The following is a 21,964-nucleotide window of genomic DNA, read 5'->3' as shown; positions in this document are numbered from 1 at the left end:
ACTCTGGATGGCCCTCAGTAACTCTGACATACTCTGTGATGATTCTCCATGTTCCCCAGCGGTCCCCTATATACGTGAGTACGGGTACCATCCAGTACCCTCAACCCCTCCTAGCTCCCAAAGGGCTCCATCACTTACTGATGGCTCCACATAATTCTGCTGGATTCCTAGTACTCCCTAACTTGTCTTTTAGGTCTCCAGGGGTCCCAATGGTCCCTTCCACTATCAACACCTCACTGGCCCCAAACGTTCCCCTGTCCCTCTCAGTGAACCCCAGTGGCAGGATATCATTTCTGGGAAACTATGGAGACTTCTAGAGGTCCCTAGTGTCACCTGAGGTGTTTCAAGGCTCCTGAAGACCCTCAAATCTTTCCCACACGGCCTCCACCACCATCCGGTTCCCCATGGCCATGAATGATCCATCAGTGCTCATGGTGGCACTCAGTGCCTTCCAAAGGTGGTCTATGGAAAGTGTATGGGCCTTGGAGCCGGAGACCCCAGGCCTGTTACCATAGCTCTGCAGCTATCCAGTTCTGGGACCTGGGGCAGCCAAATTGACTTCTCTGAGCCCATTTGCTCATTGGTAGAAGGTGATCACCATGCCAACCCGCACGGGGAACGAGGGCAAGGTGCTACCTATGGGGGAGCCAGCATGGTTTCCAGCACCAGGTAGGTCTTCAGTGCCTATTCATTCCCTTTCCCATAGCTCCCCACTCTCAGGCAAGCTGGGTGTTTATTCATCGAAGCCCCTGCCCCAGGAAGCATCTGCTCTGTGCCAGGACCTGCACTGATGTTGGTGTTACCCAAACCCCTTACTCTGAGAAACTGGGGAGGGCTCACCGCAGCCACACAGCAGGTGAAGTCGCATGATGCGTTATAAGAGTAAACCAGGGCTGGGGGGCGGGACTCTGGTTTTCACCATGTTTCCCCAAAGACATTTTTCTGCCTCTGCCTTTGCTCAGGCTGTTCCCCCATCTCAAATGAGCTTCCCTGCCTGGCAAAGTCTTCCCATCCCTCAAGGTGCAACTCAAGTCTCCAGTCCTTGGTTAAGTGCTTTGGTATGTGGGCTCTAGGCAGACCCGGCAAACCTCGGTCCTACTCAGCTCCTCCACTTTCCAGGAGGTATATCCGGTATCAGTTTTTGGCAAATTATTTATGGTCTCTAAACATTAGTTCTTTTATATAAAAAAATGGGATAACACTCACCTGTTCGGTTTGTTGTGAGGCTCTGATGAGGTAATGCAGGCATGACCCCTGGAACATAGTAGGTGCTCAATAAACTGCTCTGATCCTGCCCTTGGCACTCCCTGAGCACTTGTCCCTGGCACGTTCTGCCCTGGAGTTTCTCGTGGGGGTGGTCCTGACAGTCCAGCTAGCCTGAAGCTCTGAGGGCAGTGCCTGTGTGGCTCCTCTCAGTATCCTTCGCGAAGTGGACCTTATTCAAAAGTGAGAGACAGAGAAGGCCAAGAGTCGGCAACAAAGACTGACTCTGCTCCCTAGCGGGTCATGAGGTGCCCCGGCCAAGGGCTCATTTGATTTTTCACAGCCTGTGAGGGTGCAGGGGGCTGAGTATGAGACGGGAGGGCAGAGAACTTCTAGGGGCATCTTGAGCCAGCTATATTTCCTCTCTGGGTCACATTTTCTTCACCGTTCTACTAGTGGCCAATCCAAGGCCCGGAGAAGTGGGCACACTTGCCTGGGGCCACACTGCAGAGCTCAAACTGGCTGATGAAGACTGGGGAAGACAGAGCAGCTTCTCCCCATGCACTTGCCCCCGTCCAGAGGAGTGTGGGCACCTCTCCTCTTGACTAGGAAGGGCAGGGACTCAAGACAAGGGGCTGTTCCACTTTTCTCAATACCCCTAGTCCTGGGTCCAGGCAAGGAGCACGGTGCATGCTCAGTAAAACCTACCGAATACATGACCCTATTTTCCAGAATTTGCAGTTCTCAGCCAAAAGTGCCAGCTATTTGGTGCCTGATCCCCTCCCTCAACCCAGAGAAAAATATCTTAGGCCTCCCCTCTCCTCTGGTTAATTGCAGCACTTAATAGAGCTAGGCTGCAGAGTCACACTTGGCCAGCAGGGGCTGCTAGACACACTGCAGCCTGCAGGTCTACTGGGTGAATTAATGCCACAAGTTACCAATTCTGTAAGCTCGGGAGTCTGCAAATCAGATTTCCTGGGAATGAGGGAGACCCACATTTCCATGACGCAGCCTCTTTGTGCCTTGCTGCTGATCACTGCCTAACACAATATACTTTCAGACACAAGGAGGGCATGTGGGCAGGGGACGGGTGACTGAACCGATCCCCGTGGCTCTGTGAAGTTATAAGGTACTCAGGGACCCTCTGGGGAGTCACAGGGATTTTCTGAATTCTGGATCTTTGTGGGATGCTTTCCCTGTGAGCAGATGTTACCACCTCACAGATGGCAAGAGGCCAAGACAGGTTCAGGTGGACCTGGATTTTAAGCAAAAGAGCCAACCAGACAGGAATGAGCAGACCCTGTGTGCAGACGGCCTTGCTGTGCCATGTGCTAGCAGGACAAACCACACTCCATGGTCCTGAGCCACTGTTTGGAAATCTCAGACACAGATTTAGAGATTTTTGTCTAAGCTCTGAGCAACAACACACTTTGAGAGCTTAGGCACAATTCTTTCAGGATAATGATAACCAGTGTGAACACAAAGCTTTACCATTCACACCCAGAGTTCATAGGATCTCACAGTCACCCCAAGTTTGAAGCAGGAGGTATGATCCCCATTTTAGAGATGAGAAAACTGAGGCTGCCAAAGGTGGATCCCAGAGCCCAAAGCAGAGCTGCATGCTCCAAATCCTTGTCTCCTTCCACCCCCCGTTGCCTGCCTCAGACACGCAGGGCTGCCCCCTAGGACAGCTGCATGAGCTTTGTGGCAACCGTTGCTGCCATCACGGGGTGGCTCTCACCTTCTCTGGGTCTCGTAGCCTGAGGGAGAGTAAGGTGTAGTGATAAGGGGACTGGGCTTTGGATTCAGACAGAGCTGACTTCTCTTTCTGGTCCAGCTATTTACTAGCTGTGAGGCTCTGGGCACATGGCTTGACTTTTCTGTGCCTCAATTTCCCCTGTCTGTAAAGCAGGGGAAGTAATAGACAAATAAAGTGGGGTTGTGGTAGGATTTAAAGAGAGAAATTTTGTAAAGCACTTAGCACACAGTAGACATTCAGTGCATGGGGATCACATGAAAGGCAGTGTGGGCTCCTGAAACAGCCCTGGGTGTTTCTAACTTGTAATCCCCAGTTGAAACAGCAACCTCCAAATGCCAAGATGGTTTGGCAGGAATATCACGGAAGTAATAAAACAGGAAGAACCACCCGATGAATACCACTCTGCCAGGAACAGCCACAGAGAGTTTGTTCACTTCTTTAATTTTTAAAAATGAGTAAGCTGACAATCGTGTACCCTTTGAATACCCAATAAAAACGTTCATTATGCAAAACAGTACAACCTTTTTCATTTTTTAATAATACTGTAAATATTTCAGAAAGGATGTATTGTTTCTAATGAATATCAAAAAAGTCACTGCAATGACATTTCGCCTGCCCCCGCATTTCCCTCCCCGCCCCCCAAAGTTACCCAAATACTAGTAGGAAATTACAAAAAGCAAAGAACAAAAACCCTCCCTCCGCCCGGCACCAGGAGTCCCGTGAAGTAAGTGAAGTGTTAAGTGCCACAAGTACAATGCGGCTTGTCCCCAGCTAGGCCGTGGGGCTGTGCACTGGTGACAGTGGTTGGTGGAGAACCGGTAGCAGCAGCAGTGGGGAGACCCCTCCCCGACCTGTTGGGAGAAAAGCAGACGACGATGGACGCAGGCAGGGGCTCAGCCGGAGCCCCGGTCTTCCTGCATCCATTTCCTGGGTCCACCGGAGCAGACAGCTCATCCCGACTTGCCTAGGGGGCGCTTGGCATCCCTCTTAGCAAACGCGGGCTTCAGATGGGGTCTGGCCGGGGCAGAGAAGCTGGGCATTTGGGCCAATCAAACACGCAGGTTTATTACAGGAAACTAAATCCTCTGTTTGGAGGACACTCGCATTTCCACCGAATAAGATAGGGAACATAAAGGAAAAGGATAAAGAATGCACCTTCCCTGTCCCCAAATAACTCCAGATCCAAGGCAGAGGCTTGCCGTCAAATCCAATTAAAGAAGAGAGGGGTCAGCCAGGGAGGCCTGGCACCAGCCACCTCCCCAGACCCTAGGGCTGTACCGAGGGACCGGTGGGAGCCCCCATCTCCCCATCAGTGAGGCTGAGGCTTCTCAGCTCCCTGGCCAGGGAGGCAGGTGGGTTGGCTCCTGGGAAAAAGATAGGGAAGAAGCCTTGTGAAAATTCCAGGGTTCTGCTGGTGACAGGAAGGGATGGGGAGGGACTGGAGGTCACAGGATGGCAGGAGAGGGAGGAGGGCAGGGGCGACACCGAGAGGGACCAAATGAGGCAGGGGGACAAAGAAGGGGCTGGAGGAGGAAACCAGGCTCCAGGCCCGACCACAGCTCCCTCCGTGGAGGCTGCTGGAAGGTCCTACAATGCAGATCCCGGTGGGGGCGGTGGCAGGACAGACAGCCGCAAGCAGAATAGAGGCTGCTGCCCGGGCCCGAGAACCAGCGCACAGGCAACTCCAGCCAGCCCTGCTGAGGAGGACAGAGAGGCAGAGTGGAGTGTGCGAGCAGACGGCCAGGAGGAGCCCTGCCACAGGGCCGAGGACATGGCTGGTCTCAAGGATGGGAATGCTCATGGATGAAATCAAACCACAAAGTTTCCATGATAAACTTGACTTTAAATAAGGGGGTGAGAGGCGAGGGGCTGCCCACCTGCAAGTCTTCAGAAGAACCCGAGATCAACAGCGGGTCTGCAAGCCAAGGAGGCACGCAGAGCGTCCCCAAGAGATGAAGCCAGGTGGGCAGAACCTCAGAGGTCACCTGATCCAGCCTGCCCCACTGGGGACACGCGAGAGGGGAGGGAAGTGCCCCAGATCACACGGTGGGACCAGGGAAGAGGAGGGCCTGCCACCCAAGAGTCCTGAGTCTGCTGGGACTTCTTCTCTGACACAGCCTTGCTGTCTGCAAACCCACCACTAGGAAGCTGGGGATGGGAAAGGGACGGGCTGAAGGGGAGGCATGGCAGCGCGGAGGAAGGGCAGCTGCGCAGTCAGGGACAAAGGTGGGACACGAACCGGTCAGTTCAAAGGCTGACGGAGTGGGACAGGCATTGCTCCCGCCCACCTGCCCCACAGCCCGAGTATAAAAGTCTGACCCTATGATACAACTTCCTAACCCCTAGAAAATGCTGGTTAAAAGCGTCCTAGCACAAGAGGACGATACTAGTCCCTGTACAGGATTATCTCTTCGTATTGTTACTCACATGGCAACTGGGGGGCGAGGAGGGGATGTGACTTGAAACCAGAGTGGGTGCGGCCACCTTAAAATTAACTTGTTAATAAATCCTGTGCAAAACGAGCAAGCCTCTACCATTAGGTGAAGTACGTGGTTCAGGTATTCATTTGTACACAGGGCGGGGACGGCGGGGACGGCGGGGACGGCGGAGACGGGGCGGGCGAGGAGCGGAAGAGGCATCAAGGCGGCAGGGGCGCTCAGAAGTGCGTCTCCTTCTCTGTGATAGCTGCAATGGTCCCATCACCCTTGAGTTTGGCGTCACAGTCATTAACCATCACCGTCCGTGGGCCTGCCCCAAGCTTGCCCCGCGTGCTCAGATCGGCGCTGGGGGTCGTCAACTTCTGGAATTTCTACATGGTTGGAGAGGAAAAGAGCTGTCTGAGAGTGGCTGCCAGGGTCCTGGGCCTGCCTTGGCACCTCCCAACGGCACGGTGGACACCTCGGGGCAGTGAAGCCACCAGCCCCAGCCCTGCCACTCAGAGCTCTGTCCTGGACGATGCGTGGACTTCCGGGTCTCCGTTTCCCGCCCCCACCCCCAGACATGGGGACACCGGGGTACCCACTGCCATCACTGGATGAGGAGTAAGGAGACAGTGAGCGAAAGTGCCCACCCTGTACCTGGCCCGCTGCAGGTGGCCAGGACGTGAGAGCTGTACCCAGGGCTGCTTGCTGCATCCCTCCTCCCGTGGAGACAGAGAAGCTGGGGTGTGAGCCGCTGCTTAGCCTCACTACATGTGGGGCAAGTCACCTAACATCTCTGGGCTGTGTTTTCCCATCTGTGAAATGGGATAGGAGTACCTGCCCGAAGGGCTGCTGTGAGGATGAGCTACGGCACCTCCAGAGCCGTTCATATAATGATCGCTGGATAAACAGGTACGTTTCCCACAAAAGGCTGTCATCACGCTCCCCCATCCAGGGGAACAGGCGGTGTGTGTCTGAAGACGGAAACGTTATCCCTAAGGCCACAGCCTCACGCCGCCTGGCAGAGTGGCCGGCTCTGGGCCGGACGCAGACAGGGTGGCCATCGTCTACTCTACCGATGAGGGAGTGGAGGCCATGGGCAGATCCTGGACACACGCTCCTGCCCCCTCGGCCCAGCCTCGGGTCCCACACCTCAGCCTCATGTGCACCTCCAGAAGACATCAGGCCAGGATTTGGGAGGCCTTTCCTGGGCATAAACCTTCTCCCCAGGAAGGCTGGGAAGACTTTGGGGTGGCTGGTTTCTTATGATCAAGGTTCTGTTTTCTCTTTCAGATCCTGCCGTGCCTGAGAGAGGCTGGACCTATCCTGCCCGGATGGGATTAACAGGCAGCTCCCGCACCCCCGCCCACCCCTCGGCAATGCCGAGCACCTCCTGGGTGCCAGGCATGGTGTTAGGCTCTTGACACAGGACAGGCGCTGGGAGCACGGGCTCTGGAACCAGACACCTGGGCTTGAGTCCCAGTCCCACCACTTAACTGGGGCAAGAACTTAACCCTCAGTGTCTCGTTCCCTCATCTGTCCAAGGGGGTTACAGTGGCACCTGCCTCTAGCGTTGTCATGAGGTGGCCTCAGATTTGTTGACCCATCCACAGCTCTTAGCACAGACTACCCATCCTCACAGCAATTCTCTGACCCCATTTTTCCTTCCAGATCCTTCCCATCAGCGGGCAGAACCTTCTGGAAATGGAGGGAGGTGAACTAACTGGCAGGGGCCTGCCATGGCCAAGGGGTTAGGGCTCCAGGGCTGCTCTCCTCTGGACACGTCTGGTCCCAAACCAGAATTAACAACTGCCCTTGACCTACATTCCCTGCAGGAGCGGAGGACCCTGACTTGCTTGAGGGCACGAGCAGGCTGGAGAAAGGGACCTTCCCTCTCAGCCTGCCCCTCCTGGCTGGATGTTGGCTTTTCTGGAGCTCAGGCCCCTGGGTGGGCAGGAGAGCTGGCTCTTGCCTGTGCGTGTCTGCACACAGGCCGCATGCTTGTGAGACGCAGGTCAGCCCCGAGAGCCCTGGGGTGCTGCGTTGGGGCAAGAACGAGGCGGGGGCGGGGGCACAGGGTACCTGCTCTGTCACTCAGAGGCTGTGTGCCCTTGGGTAACTTGCTTCACTTCTCTGTGCTCAGCTTCCTCACCTGTGACATGGGGACAGGAAGCTCCTCCACCTCACAGGACTGCTGTGAGGATTCAGTGGCCTAGTGCTTGTAGACGGCTTAGAGCAGCGTCTGGCACACAGCAGACAGTTTGCAAAATGGGCGAGAAGCTGACTCAGACCTTCTGATCTGCCAGCGGGTGGGAAAGGAGAGTGAAGAGAGAGTGGGTGGGGGGGTATGACGGGTTGGGATCCGAATTCACTCTGCTACCAAGAGACCACATACTGCAGATTCCACTGGCAGGAAACGACCATAAGAGGCACACACACAGAGACAGATTTGTGCGTGTCTGGGCTTGGGAACAGGGCTTACTGGGAATGGGCACCAGGGATCTTAAAAATAAATAAATAAAATAAATACAAATATTTGCAAACTGATTTATGGTGATGACTGCACTACACAGAAAGTTACTAAAAAAAAACCCCACTGAATTGTATACCTGAAATGGGTGAATTTTATGATATGATACAGAAAACATACCTCAATAAGATTGTTAAAAAATTTTGGTTTGCTAATTTTTGGCTGTGTGATCCTAGGCGAATGACTTAATTTCTCTGAGGTCTAGAGGAGATGCAGCACCAAGAGAGCTTGGCACAGCGACGACACAGGATAGATGTTCCACAAATGTCAGACCCTCTCCCTGTGCCCTGGGAATGGGGTCCTTAATGAACAGAATCAACAGAGCAGTAAGAGCTAACACTTGGTCTCTCTCTCTCTCCCAGGTCCTGGTCTAAGCGCTTTCCCTCTGCATACTCACTGAGTCCTCAAACGACCTCTGTAAGTGAGGGACTGCTGTTGACCCATTCTACAGATGAGGAAACTGAGGCTGAGCTCAGGGAAAACGTCTCAACCCCGAGGCTTCAGCACAGCAGTACTGATGAATACCCGCCAGGGAGGAGTTGGCCAGGCTTCCCTGGGAGACACGTGGGGCATGTTCTCATCACACCCATTGCCCAGATGAGGAAGCGGGGACCCAGACGTGCCTATGGCTGTGCCCACACTCACCAGTCCTCCCAGCACTGCCAGCCCTGCCCTGAGCTGTACCCCCCACCTCTGAGCCGCCCTTCCTGACCCCTCCTCCCAGGCTGCTCACCTCCGGCAGCGTCCCCTCCGTCTTCCACACCTTGATGAAGACCCAGAGCGGGATGCAGAGCATGGAGGACAGGGCCATGAGCCAGCCAATGCCATAGCCCCAGGCGGGGTAGGTGTAGATGTTGTTGTACTTGAGGGGCTTGTACTTGACCAGGAAGAAGATGAAGATGCCCTGCGGGGAGATGGGGAAAGGTCCCTGGGGCGGCCCTCAGCCTGCGTGCGGGCAGCCAGCAGGGGAGACAGTCAACCCCATGTGGCAGCCTTGGAGAGGTGAGGCCCTGCTGGGTCCACAGCGAGAAACACGGGGAACTGACCCCCACAGATCCCAGGAGACCCTCCCCGACCCCCAGGAGCCTCATCCCCAGCCTCTGCCCAGTCAGGAATTATTATTTTTTCCTAGCTACTTCTCAGGGCTGGTTTCAAAGCTGCCTTTCAGAACTAAGATGGTTTGTGAAGATGCTCTGAGATACTTCCAGTGCCAAGAACTGGGTGAAGAGCAGGGAGTTTGTTTTTTTAATTAAACATCCTCTCACAAAGGCCTCTCCCGGTCTGATGTGAGGGGCAGAGCGTGAGCCCCTCGTCACCCTCACACTGCTGCTTCACTGTGAACAGCAGAGCCAAATGCCTTTCACAGGACCCTCGGCCCCCGCAGAGGCAGGTCCCAGCCGCCTTCTATACATATGCAGGCATAGAACCTGAGGTCCCAAAAAGGGAGGTCATTTGCTCACAATCACACAGCAAGCTGGTTGCAGGGCTGGGGTCCTAGTGAGGCCCCCTGGCCAAGCCCAGAGACTGTCCCCACAATGCCGGCTTTGAAAAGTGTCAGGTGCCTCGGACCTTCTGAGGGCACAGAGGGTCCCCAGGGGGACATCACCTCCTAAGTCTCGGCCTCAGCCAGGTCTGGGCTCTGGGGTGCAGAAGTACGTGGGTGGGTGGGATGCAGGCGGCTCCCGGCAGGGCCCTTACCGCACAGATCCCGGGGGTCACGACTTTCCAGCACCATTGGATGAGTGACAACGGCCGGTAGCCAATCATGTCTTCGATGTTATCATAGAAGCGGTTGCTTCCTGTCCAGAATAAAGAAGACGGGCACACACGCCCCAGAAGATTTCTGTACAAGACTCAGAGGGAAGGCTATGAGTGTCTGGTTTCCCCAGCCCAAGACAAATTGCGGCAGGAACCCTATTTACCGCTTAAAAACTACCAAGGTGTTACATATGTGAGGTGTCAGGATAAACTGCAGTAGAAGGGACTCTGGTTCAATATTGGGAAGACCCCTTCTGACCTTGGGCAGTGAGGTCCAGGAAACGGGCAGGAGTTTCTGGGGGAAAGGAGGAAGGTGGTCCCTTTGAGTCAGGGCCAGGGGCTGGCTGACCTGCACGGGGGCAGGGGTCAGGGCTCTGAAGGTGAGGGCCGGACGGGTGGCCTGTGGGGTGTCTATTCCCGAACCACACTTGGGAGTGTGCATCATCATTGAGACCAGCAACCCTCATGCACTCATATGGTTTGGGGAACCAGAAGGCATGTGCTGACTGAGGGCCAGGCACTGGGCTGCCTGCTTTGCCTACACTACCTCCTGCTCGGAGACACTACTCCATTTTGCAGATGGGAAAACTGAGCATCAGGGGCAGAAGGACAGAATCAAGGTCACAGTGTCCGAGCCTGGAACCCCTCCCTCTGCTGCAGGGATATAAAAGCAGGAGGGTCTCCCGACAAGTGGGAAAGGACAAGAAGTCCCTGAGGGGAGGACGAAGAGGTTGATGCAGATGGAGACCAGTCACAGGGAACCCAGGCTCAGCCGGGTCCCGTGTGCCCATGTGCTGGGCACCATGGTGGCCTCTGGGGTGTGCGAGGGCTCAGCCTCTACTCACCGTACACCCAGCCGATGCAGATGCATTCAAAGACGGCCACAAAGAGAAGGCACATCCCACTGGCGGCGTAGGCGTCAAAGAGCTGGAAGATGTACATGCCACCCTGGGGAGTGAGAGGACAGAAGTATGGACACAGGGACAGACACCTGGAGAGCAGGGTCAGCCAGCTGGCCTTGAGAAGGGCTCTCTGCCCTGCGGCTACCACCAGCCGGGACTCACTTCCACCAGGACAGACTGGTCTCCCCAGGGTCCTGGAACACTGCGCCCACCACACCTGGGCGCCCCCTAAGACCATCCTCTGGGGGTTGCTGAGATTGCCATGGTTTGTCTTGTCCCTGCTCCCCAAACGTCAGAGACAACACAGAAGACCAGAGACTGGAGGTTGGGAAGGCTCAGCACCTCTCTCCAGGTGGCTGTGACAGCCTCCCCACTGGCCTCCCTGCCTCCAGCCTCCCTCTCCTACCCTTCCACACACCAGCTTTCACAGGGACCTTTCCAACCTGCAAATCCAACCATGTCACCCTACAGTTTACAATTACACCTTGGCTTCCTTCAGCCTTCCAGTCAGGGCTGCCCTCCTCACTGGGCCTCAGCTCCCCTTCCCACAGTCCCCCTCAACATGCTCCCTCCTGGACACACCAAGGGACTGTCTCACTGCTGTGCCTTTGCACATGCTATTCCCTTTCACTGGGTAAGTTCCTTCAAAGCTCATCTCAAATGTCACCTCCTCCAAGCAGCCCTCCCTGACAGCCTCGTTCTTTCTTTGGGCCTCCAGAGCACATTTTAAGGATTCATAGTTTAAAAAAAAAAAGTGTTCTGCCATCAGCTACTCTGTTAGCTCTGAGCTCCTGCTGGGAAGGCCCCCGCACTGGTCCTCTGTGTGTCTCCCACCCTCAGCGCAGGGCCCAGCTTGCAGTATGTCCCCGTAAGTGCAAATTGAATCATACAGAGTGAGTGCCCCATTGGGGAGGGACTCTGAATGGCTTGTCCACAGCTGTGCCCTTGTTTCTGGCCAAAGACTCGGCACACAGTAGGTGCGCAATCGTTGTGGGATGCAGGAACAAAGTGGGCCAGCTCTGTGATATGCAAATCTCTGATGATTCCGTTCAGTGGAAGGCCAGGGGGCTGCAAGCTTGGCTGGCCAAGGTGCTCTGGAAGGATCTCTGGGAGGCAGGGGAGGCGTCTGGGTGGGCAGAGGAGGGGAGGCCAGATGCAGGTGTGGGAAGGGTTGGGATCCGTAAAGAAAATCCTACAACACAATGAGAGTCCTTAGCGGGACAATCAAAAGCAGCAGAAATAAAAGTACAAAAGGGAGGGAGGGTCAGGTTGGGGGAGGTGTTCCAAATGCCAGGAAAGGACAGGGGTTAAGAGGCCAGGATGAAGCCTGGACAGCCTCCTTATGTGTCTGCCACGGGGACCTCTTGGGACTAAGCTTCTTCTCTGTGTTCCCCAAGCCCCCGGGCCTCCTCCTGTCATGTGAAAGACCACACACCCTGGGACTATTTGTTTCCTCATTCATCTCTTCAACTAGATCAGGGGCAACATCTCAGTGCTGAGTCCAAGTGGTCCTAGTGTGTGACAGCAGGGAGTGGTGGGGACTGTGGCTAACTGGAGAGCATAGGCCCCACGTGGCCACACAACACCAGTCGATTGCTGCTGGGGGACGTAGGCCTGGGCAGCCAGGTCTGCAGATTTTCTGGAAGATGCCCCAAATCCAAATTTTCTTGAGAAATCTTTCTCTTTAATTTTGGTAACCACTTCGTCTTCTTAAAAAATCACAGTGAGGGGGAAACAACATGGATCGCTGGGCCGTATCTGGTCTGGGGCCTCCTGTCTGTGACAGATATGGCAGGCGTTCGGGTCTCTGAACGTAAGGAGCTTTCTGAGTTAAACCCAGGACTGCCCTCCTAATTGCTCTCCCGAGGGTCTCCTTCCACAAACATCATACATTAAAATAACCCAGAAGGAAGCCTTAACGCAGTGCTCTCCACGTGCCAGCTCTGTGGTACCTGGTCCCAGGTCTCAGTCTAGCTGTTCCTGCACAGTGTGATCACAGGGCAGGTGCTACAGTTAAACTCAGTGCTCACGTTGGGGAACCCGAGGCCCGGGCCAGTGAGAATACGCACCACAGGTCACCCAGCTGCCCAGCCGTGGGGCTGAGGACTGAGCCCAAGTGTCCGGCTGCAGAGCCCGTGCCCTTCACACTGCCTCAGCGGAAGATCAGATATTTGCGGACTGGTTTTTCCCTAGAGCAGAGCTTTAAATGTGTTTAAATGAGGGAGAAGATCCTGCCAGCAATTACTGAGGCCGACAGGGCCCATTTGGCAGCTTGAACTTCCCGGTGTGATCACTCAAGGACACGCTGGTCCTGGGCAGACACAGCGCTGGCTCCCTCATGGGCTGGGGCCCCAGGTGCCCCGGGGCAGACCCGAGGCCTGGAGGAGGGTGGGCTGGAAGGCTCTGTGAGCAGGGCACCCAGGGCCGGTGTCCAGGAGGGCGCTCTACCTGCCTGCTGCAAGCCGGGGACGCCGGCCAATGCCTTCTCTTCTTGTAGTGCCACCAGCCTTTTTAAGGCATCAGGTTAACCCCCCAATTTGTGCGTGACAAAAGACTCTACTTTGCCTAATTAATCAGCACTTAATGAGGCCCTGCTCACTGCCTCCCTGGTTCTCTGTGTGGGGAGAGCAGAGGAGGAAACGGGAAGTGCTTCACCATTCATTTGCTCAAATGCTGATTATCACTCCCATTAATGTGACAATGACTAGGAGCAGTAATAACACCAGCCACCACGCCCCAGAGCGGCACCCCATGCCAGGTCCCAAGGGTGCAGAGCAAGTCAAGGTCAGCTCCTGTTCTTGAGGACCTCGGGGCCTGGTGGGGGCAGCAGGTGAACAGACAGGTCATTGTAATGGCCAGAGGGAGGCTGAGTTGAGCTTAGAATGAAGTCCTGAGTGGGAAGGAAAGCAGAGGTGGCTTCCAGGAGGAGGTGGCATTTGAACTGAGAAGTGGAGGATGACAATCAACAGACCGACTTCAGTACCATATCAGCTGCTTTGACAGATTCTGAATTCCCTCATTTCTTTCCATGTTTCTTACAAAACCTCTTCTTGTCCCTAGACAACAGTTTTTAGACTTTTTGGTGGCTTTTAAAATTAATTAATTTTCTGAGTGTGGATAAAAAGATATCTAATCACACCTTCCCAAGGTACTTAAGAAAGTATTTATTTGACAGGATGGCTGCAGGAGCGAAGAGAAACATGGCTTTATGAGACAGTCTTAATTTAGGGTCATGATGAGCCCCTCCTGACCCCAGGCAGAGACAAGAAGAGGGTACACATGAAGGGCTGGGGCGGGAACACACAGTGCCTGAAGGTGCCCAATTCCTCATGCCTATTCTCAATGATGCCCCAGAAAAGCCTCCTCTGAACTTGAGGCCGATAATAGTAACTAGTTGAGGGTTCCGTAGCTGACACTGTCCCCTTCACCCAGAAGTTACTAAAAGGGGTGGCCCCGGCATCCGGACGTTCACGATGACCAGGTAAACCCAGCCTTTCCCTCTGGGAGTTTTATTCCTTCTGGCAGTGAAGTGGAGACCTTGAGCTGAGCACTTACACATGCAGGTCACTGTGCTAAAGGCTTACTGAAAACGTCCATGGAGTCTCACAACAACCCATTACAAACATAAGAACACGGAGTCCCCGAGAAGTGCTGGACCTGGAGCCAGGGTCACACAGCTAGTCAATGTCAGATCCGCTAACCCAAAGCCCAGGCGCTTAACCCTTGCGCTACCCTGTTCACATCACTTGCCTGTATCCTTATCACTCACCTCCGTTAACATCACGAGGCCCAGAAAATAGGACGTGACTGACAGGGCCAGGATGAGCAGCTCCCGCCGATAGCCCCTCCGGAAGACTTTGGGGTACATGTCCACCACAGCGGTCACCAGGCTTTCCACACACACAAACTGGACAGGGTAGAAATGATGGTGTGAAACCCAAGAGAAAGGCCGTTCTTACTGGCCCTGGCTCCAGGCAAGCAGAGCAGCCTTAAACCCTGGGCTTCCTTTCCACTGGGTCTCACCTTCATTCCCACACTTACCCTGATGGAGGACCCAAGAATAAAAACAATAATCCCGGCGTTTACGGAACTCCGGCGGGCCCATTTAACACATGAGGACCCTAAGGTTCAGAGACAGAAAGCGACCTGCCCAAAGTCTCTCAGCAAGGAAGTGGCAGGGTCAGGACTTGAAATGAGGTCTCCTGACTCTAGAATTCCTTATCCCCCCCAAGCTGCCTATCACGTGCCTATGTGCTGGGCCCTGTTCTGGGGTCAACGACTCAAATGAGACCCAGCCTCTGCCTGGGAAGCAAGATGGGAATCCCTGTAACTGTCCTGAGAGCTGAGGGCTCTGCTGCTGGCAGGCTCTGGTCTGTGGGTGGGACTTGACTTGCTTTGTCCTCCAGGCCTGTGACATTTCCCCTGTCCTTTGCTTCTGGTGGGGCAAGTGACCCTCTGCTGGGGGGAGGGCAGTCAGGTGAGCTAACACCCAGCTCTTGCGTTTGGGCTGGGCAGGCTTCAACGGCAGAGCCTGAGCCACTAGGCATCTGTGTCCCGCCATGCTGAGACAGGATTGGGTATGGGCTAAGTTACACTCCTACTCACCCATCAACACCCAGCCCAAATATCCCAGCACACCCCTACCCCCCCTGCCCGGGTTCTCCCAGCACTGTGGGCAGACCTCCTGCATGAGCCTTTTCTTCACTGCTCCTCCTTGCCTCCTACTTGGGCAGAATAGATCTCCCCTCTCTTCCCTCTAGTCCATATCCCTCATCTCGTGGGGCCCGTGACTGCTGTTGACCTGTCTCCTAGCAAGAAGGTGAGACCCTGGAGGGCAGCGGCCACATCGTTTTCATCTATTTCCAGTGGCACAGAGGAGATGCTCAGAAAATGTTTAATAAATGAATAATAACAACAGTGGCAAACACATGGTGCTTGTCGTGTGCCAGGCTCAGTTCTAAGCAGTTAACAGATATTAATTTATTTAATCTCTAGGTGTTAGGTCCTATTATTACCCGTTTTGTAAATGAAGACACAGAAGCACAGGGGTGTAAGCAACTTTCCCTGAGATCAGAGGTATAACATATTAGGGCCAGAATTTGAACCAGGCAATCTTGTTCCAGAGGCTGGCTGTCACCTCTGTGGGGCACTCCCCCGCTTCCCTGGAGCCATTCTTTGGCTCCAAATCCTTTCTGGTTCATGTCCACCTCCTTAGGGTATGGATTTCTATCCTTATTGTGCAAAGGGACTGTAGCACAGAGAGGTGAGGTGACTAGCCCAGAGTCACACAGCTGGCCAGAGTCGTGCAGCTGGGACTCAAACCCAGCCCTGTCTGGCTTCAACACCTAGACTCCTAACCTCCAGGCTGCCCTGCCTCTGCAGCAAGGCTGGCCATGCTCGTCCTTTCTCCAGGGTCCCCAGGGAAGGAAGGAGATTCCAGGGAGCCTGTTGATCCAGCACCTAAACTGAAGTGACATCAGAGCAGGTGCTTAAGAAGCACACAGACCTGGGTGCATGTCCTAGCAAGTCACTCAGCATTTCTGAGCCTCACTTTCTTCCTCTGCAAAATGAGGATAACAAAAGGGGACCCCCCCCCCAGCCCATGTCGTTATCATGATTGAGAACTGAGGACACAGCTCAGGCACAAAGCCCATGCCATTTACACCTGGGGATGAGCAGAGCAGCCATCCAGGCCAGACCTCTGGGCCCCCAGTTCCCCTTTGCAAACCAAGTGTCTCCATCCTAATGCTGGCCTGGCTCAGCCCAGGGACTCACAGAGCCGAGGCCCAGACCCCACACGCCCTGCAGAGGCGGGCCTGTTACTGTCACACAAGCTGCCAATCCCTCCTGAGGCCTCTGCCCGCAACAATGGACGGGATGATTATCAGCAAAAACACCCGGTGCTTCGGCAGCTCGGCTTAGCAGTTTCTGAGAAACCATCCAGGGGAAGAAATAGGACTTGGCTGAATAGACACACACACCAGCCACCAGGCTTGGGTGCTACGTGACTCGCACAAGGTCACCAGTAGGGGGTGGGCAGCACCTCGCCAAGAGACCCCTGTCTGACAGCAGAGCACCTGGCTTTGGCTGGAAAACCTTCTCTGGGGCTCTTAGGAAACCCAGCCACGATGGAGCAGCAGGGCAAGGGGCAGATTTCTGGGACAGAAGAGAGACTGGAGGCCACAGGTTTCTGGCAGGAAAACCAAGGAGAGGATTGGAGGAGGGTCGGAGGGTGGGCTGGGTGGGTTTTACAGTGTGAGAAGGTGTAAGTGCACGTGCTCGTGTGGAGAGAAAGGAAAATATGCACAGATAAACTGCTAGTTCTAACTCTACAGCCTTCACGGAGGAAGGCGGGCTGCCAAGTGCAGGGTGGGTCGGGAGAAGCCCACAGTGAGAAGAGAGGCAGGCAGGTGGAATGTCAGGGACAGCGGTAGCTGGTGGTGGTACCGAGGACCCATGTGGCCGCCAGCGGCATGACACGGGGCCCCAATCCAGAGATAAAGGAAGGAAGAAGAAGATGCTCTTCCACATCTCCGTGTCCTTCAGGGTCTGGGCGGTTCTGACGACAAGGACCAGGACGTGGTCTGTAGGTCTCAGAGCTGTTCTGGAGAGCGACATACCTGGCTCCCTGCCCTTCCGGCCTGGGCTCCCCTCTTACCTGGCTGTCCAGGCCCAGGAAGATGAGCATCATGAAGAACAAGGTGGCCCACAGTGGGGAGAGGGGAATCATGGTGACGGCCTTGGGGTAAGCGATAAAGGCCAGGCCGGGGCCTGGAGAGGAAGGAGAGAGAAAGGTGCTGAGTGGAGTTCAATGCCGCATTCAATTGTTATTTTAATCCAACACGTATTGAGTGCTTCCTTTGTGCCAGGTGCTGTGCCTAATTCTCACTCAAATCACGTAATCTCCCAGCCACCTCATGCTATTGGTACTATTATGATGCCCATTGTACAGATGAGCAAGCTGAGGCAGAGAGAGGGAAGCAAGGGTCTGGAAGGGTCAGATTCAAGCCCAGGTTGGTCTGACACCCAGACCTTCCTCTGCACAGACCTGTCTCTACTCTTCCTACTGGGGTAGGTGGGGGTAGGAGGGGGACATTCTTATTAAAATGCAGGCTCTCAGGCCCACCCCAGGGATTCTAATTCAGTCGGTCTAGGGTGAGGCAAGGACCAGGCACCCGATGATTCCTATGTAAGTATTTAGAAGTCCAGGCTTGGACAAATGCTGGTCCCCCCAGGCCACCTCTTCCTTTGGGCGTCTCCTCTCATTTCCCAGATCCACACTCACTTCTCTTAGCTGCTCCCAGTAAAGGGCTTGCTAGCACATCCTCAGGATAAGCTTTATTAATGTCAAGGGCGAGATTGTGATGTTCTAGCCCTCTAGCACAGTGGTCAAGGGCTCAGATCCTCATTCTTTACTGTGAGCTCTACCTCTGTCTCCTCAGCTAGAAAATGGAAACAATGTAGTCCTACCTAATAGGGTGGTTTGGGGAATTCAGTGCGATGATACAGAATATGGAAAGCATTTAAAAAGGTAAATGTTCAAAAAACATTCATTCTGATTGTTTTCTACCTTAAAAACAGCCTTGTTAAAGTCTAATTTACCTATAATAAGCATTCATTTTAAGTGTACAGCTCAATGACTTTTGAAAAGTGGATACACCCAGATAACCACCACTGCAATCAAGTTATAGAATACTTCCATCATCACCCGGGGCCCCTGTGCAGTCTCTCCACCCTCATTCCCTGTCTTTGCACTGGTCAACCACTGATCTGATATTTTTTCACCTTAGATTAGCTTTATCCATCCTACCTGGAATTACCAGGTCATATGGTAATTATATGTTTAACTTTCTAAGAAATGCCCAACTGAATTCCGAAGTTAACTGTGCCATTTTACATTCCTACCAGCATTGTTTGAGAGTTCCAGTGGCTCCACATCCTTGTCAACACTTGATGTTGTCATTTATTTATTTATTTATTCATGCATGCATGCATGCATGCATGCATGCAGCGCTGGGTCTTAGTTGTGGCATGCAGGATCTTCATTGTGGCATGCGGGATCTTTTAGTTGCAGCATGCAGACTTCTTAGTTGCGGCATGTGGACTTCTTAGTTGCAGCATACGGGCTTCTTAGTTCTGGCATGCGAACTCTTAGTTGTGGCATGCACACAGGATCTAGTTCCCCGACCAGGGATCAAACCAGGCCCCCTGCATTGGGAATGCAGAGTCTTACCCACTGGACCACCAGGGAAGTCCCTGATGTTGTCAGTCTTTTAAATTTAAACATAGTAGGCCTGAAGTATTATTTTATCATTCTGTTTTTAATTTCTATTTCCCTGATGACTAACGATGTGGAGTATCTTCACATATCTTTATTGCCCACTCATATATCTCCTTTTGTGAAATGCCTCTTGAGTCTTTGCCAATTTTGGTTGGGTTGTCTCCTTTTTATTGAGTTGTGAGACTTCTTTATAACATATTTGGGATATAAATCCTTTCTAAACATTTTTTTTTGGTATTTATTTATTTAGTCTGCACTGGGTCTTAGTGTGGCATGCGGGATCTTTAGCTGCAGCATGCAGGCTCTTAGTTGCGGCATGCATGCGGGATCTAGTTCCCCGACCAGAAATCGAACCCAGGCCCCGTGCATTGGGAGCTTGGAGTCTTACCCACTGGACCACCAGGGAAGTCCCTGGGATATAAATCCTTTATGAGAGAGAAGTATTATAAATATTTTCTCCAAGTCTGTGGCTTGCCTTTTCATTTTTTCAATTGTGTCTTGTGAAAATCAGAAGTTTAAAATTTTCCAATTGTTTGTTGCTAGCATATACACAATACAATAGATTTTTGTTTATTATCTTTTTATCCTGTGACCTTACTAAATTCACTTAGTAATTTTCTGTAGTTTTCTTAGGCCTTCTCTATGTGGTCAATCATGATGTTTATGAATGAAGACAGTTTTTATTCTTCCTTTCCAATCTTAATCTTTTTAATTTTTCTTGCCTTATCACACTCTCTAGGAATTCCAGTATTATATGGAATAGAAGTGGAGACAGCATACATCTTTGCTTTGCTTCAGATTTTAGGGTAAAGCATTTAATATTTAATAGCTAGGAAATTAACATTGGTACAATACTATTAATTAAGCTCCAGACTTTACTTATATGCCATCAGTTTTCTTCCTTATGTCCTTTATTCTGTCCCAGTATCCAATTCAGGATTCCACTTTGCACTTCATGGCTGTCTGTCTTTAGTCTCCTCCATCCTGTGACAGTTCCTCAGCCCTTTCCTGTCTTCCATGACCTTTTGATGAGTACTGGTCATTATTCTGCAGAATGCTCCTCAATGTGAGTTTGTCTGATGTTCTCATTATTAAACTGAGATTATGCATATTTTTGGCAAGAAAACTATAGAAGTGATACTGTGTCTTTCTCAGTTTATTATATAAGGGGACACAGGATGTCAATAAAACTTAGTACAGGAGGTGTTTACCTTGATCATTTGGGTAAGTTGGTGAATGCCAGTTTTCTCCACTATAAAGTTACCACGTTTCCCTTTGTAACTGGTAACCATCTTGGGGAGGATACTCTGAGATCATGAAAATATCCTCTTTCAAGTCAAACCTTTACCCATTGATTTTATCATCCATTGGTGGATCTTGCATGCAACAATTATCCCTATGGTGTTTGCCTAATGGGTTTATATTTTCTTCATTCCTTCTATATTTACTAATTAGAATTTTTCTGTAAGAAAGAGCTGCCCTGTCACACCCACTTATTTTTTCAATTTTTATTAATTTCAGGTATGGACTCCTGGGTACTTAGTTTATTCTAGGGGTCACAATCCAGTACTATCATTATTTATTTTGCTGTCCAAATTATCCCTGGTTTGGCCATTGGGAACTTCTTCAGATTGATTCCTGTGTCTTTTTGACATACCTCCAACATTTTTCTGAGTACTTTCTTATTTTAGGGGCACCATGATATGTTCCAACTTCATCTTGTCCTTCCTGCACTCAAATCAATTGCTTCTCCAAGGGGCTCTGGTTCCTTTCTAAATGGCATTTAGAAACCAAGATCTGACCACTAGGTATGCTCATTGCTACTGGAGTATTGTTGCTCACAAACCCTCTCAGCACACAAAGCTAGGAAACATGTATACGTATATTTACCCACACAAACATACATGCTTATGTGTCTATATCTACCTGTATAAATATTAAAACCATAAGTCCATACTTACACCTCCAATTCTAATACAGTTCATTCTAGCTTCTTTACTTTCCTTATTTGTAACATCTTTTTCAGGCAGTGAAAAATCTGCCTCAAATTATCTATATTGACTTGTTTGTTCAATCCTAACACAGCCATGTAATAGTTTAGAATTGCTAACCCACTTCCTTTTACCAACAAGGGTACAGTAATTTTTTTTAGCCTTACAGTTTCCAGTCAACATACTGCTTCCTGAAATTCATTTATGTTAGCTCTTTTCTTCCCCATTCTCTTAAGTATGGTTGCATTGTTCGTTTGTAATACAGTTAAGTTCGTTTGTCACTATTTGTATTACATTTTGGTTCCACCCACAAAAGGCAACTATTTATTTTGGGTGGTATGTGAAATATTACTGTGACTCTAAGAGTCAGAACTAATAAAGATATATACTCAGGGAAGGGGTGCTTCCTTCTCATCCTTACTTCTTATTCTTCCCCCTTTTCTATCCCTTTCTACCCACCCCTTCTGGTAACCATGCTCTTTCTTTTCTAGTTTCTCCTATTTATTTTTAAATAAATAAATAACAAGTTTATTATTAATAATTAACAATATTAATAATTAATATTAATTCTTAATTATTAATAAATAATAATTATTCATAAAACTTAATAAGTTTTCTCCTTTGTATTTATTTATTTTCTGTTTATTTTTACACAAACACACAGACATATTTTCTTTTATCTCCTTCTTTCTTACATAATGGGTGGAATATCATAGATACTTGCTTTTTAAACTTTGATCTGCATACCTATTTTTAAAAATATGCTTCAATTTCCATTTACTTGATTTTTTTATAGTGAATAAATGTTGAATTTTTCAAAGACTTTGTCAGTATCTATGGAGATAATTTTATGATTTATTTCATTTGGGCTATTAATATAGTGTGTGATATTAATGGCTTTCTTAGTGTTGAATCAACCTTACATTACTCCTGTAATAAACCCTACTTGGACATGGTATATTACCTTCTTAATGTGATTGTGGATTCTAATATTTTGGATTTGAGTTTGCTAATATTTTATTTAGTATTTCTGCATCAATACACATGAGTGATATTAATCTGTAGTTTTCTTTCTTTGCATTGTCTATTTGGTTTAGGTATCAATATTATACTTTTCATA

At 51.2% G+C, this 21,964-nt stretch overlaps 1 protein-coding gene across 1 annotated transcript; it reads right to left on the bottom strand.

The window, feature by feature from the left end:
* Positions 1-5,618: 5,618 nt before the first annotated feature.
* On the bottom strand, positions 5,619-14,601 carry LOC111168982 (sodium- and chloride-dependent GABA transporter 3). The gene is made up of 7 exons (XM_089919893.1): positions 14,596-14,601; positions 14,342-14,479; positions 10,516-10,618; positions 9,930-10,019; positions 9,611-9,711; positions 8,646-8,816; positions 5,619-5,771 (listed from the first exon to the last, which is right to left on the bottom strand). The coding sequence occupies exons 1-7, from the start codon at positions 14,599-14,601 to the stop codon at positions 5,619-5,621; spliced, it is 762 nt and encodes a 253-aa protein (XP_089776019.1).
* Between the last annotated feature and the right edge of the window lie 7,363 nt (positions 14,602-21,964).

This window comes from Delphinapterus leucas, chromosome 10, assembly GCF_059928025.1.
Source record: "Delphinapterus leucas isolate spDelLeu-1000000601 "Yukka" chromosome 10, BTC_Dleu_Yukka2, whole genome shotgun sequence".
Lineage (NCBI taxonomy): Eukaryota > Metazoa > Chordata > Mammalia > Artiodactyla > Monodontidae > Delphinapterus > Delphinapterus leucas.
Note: the sequence above shows the minus strand (reverse complement) of the source record. Positions and strands in the feature narration are given on the sequence as shown.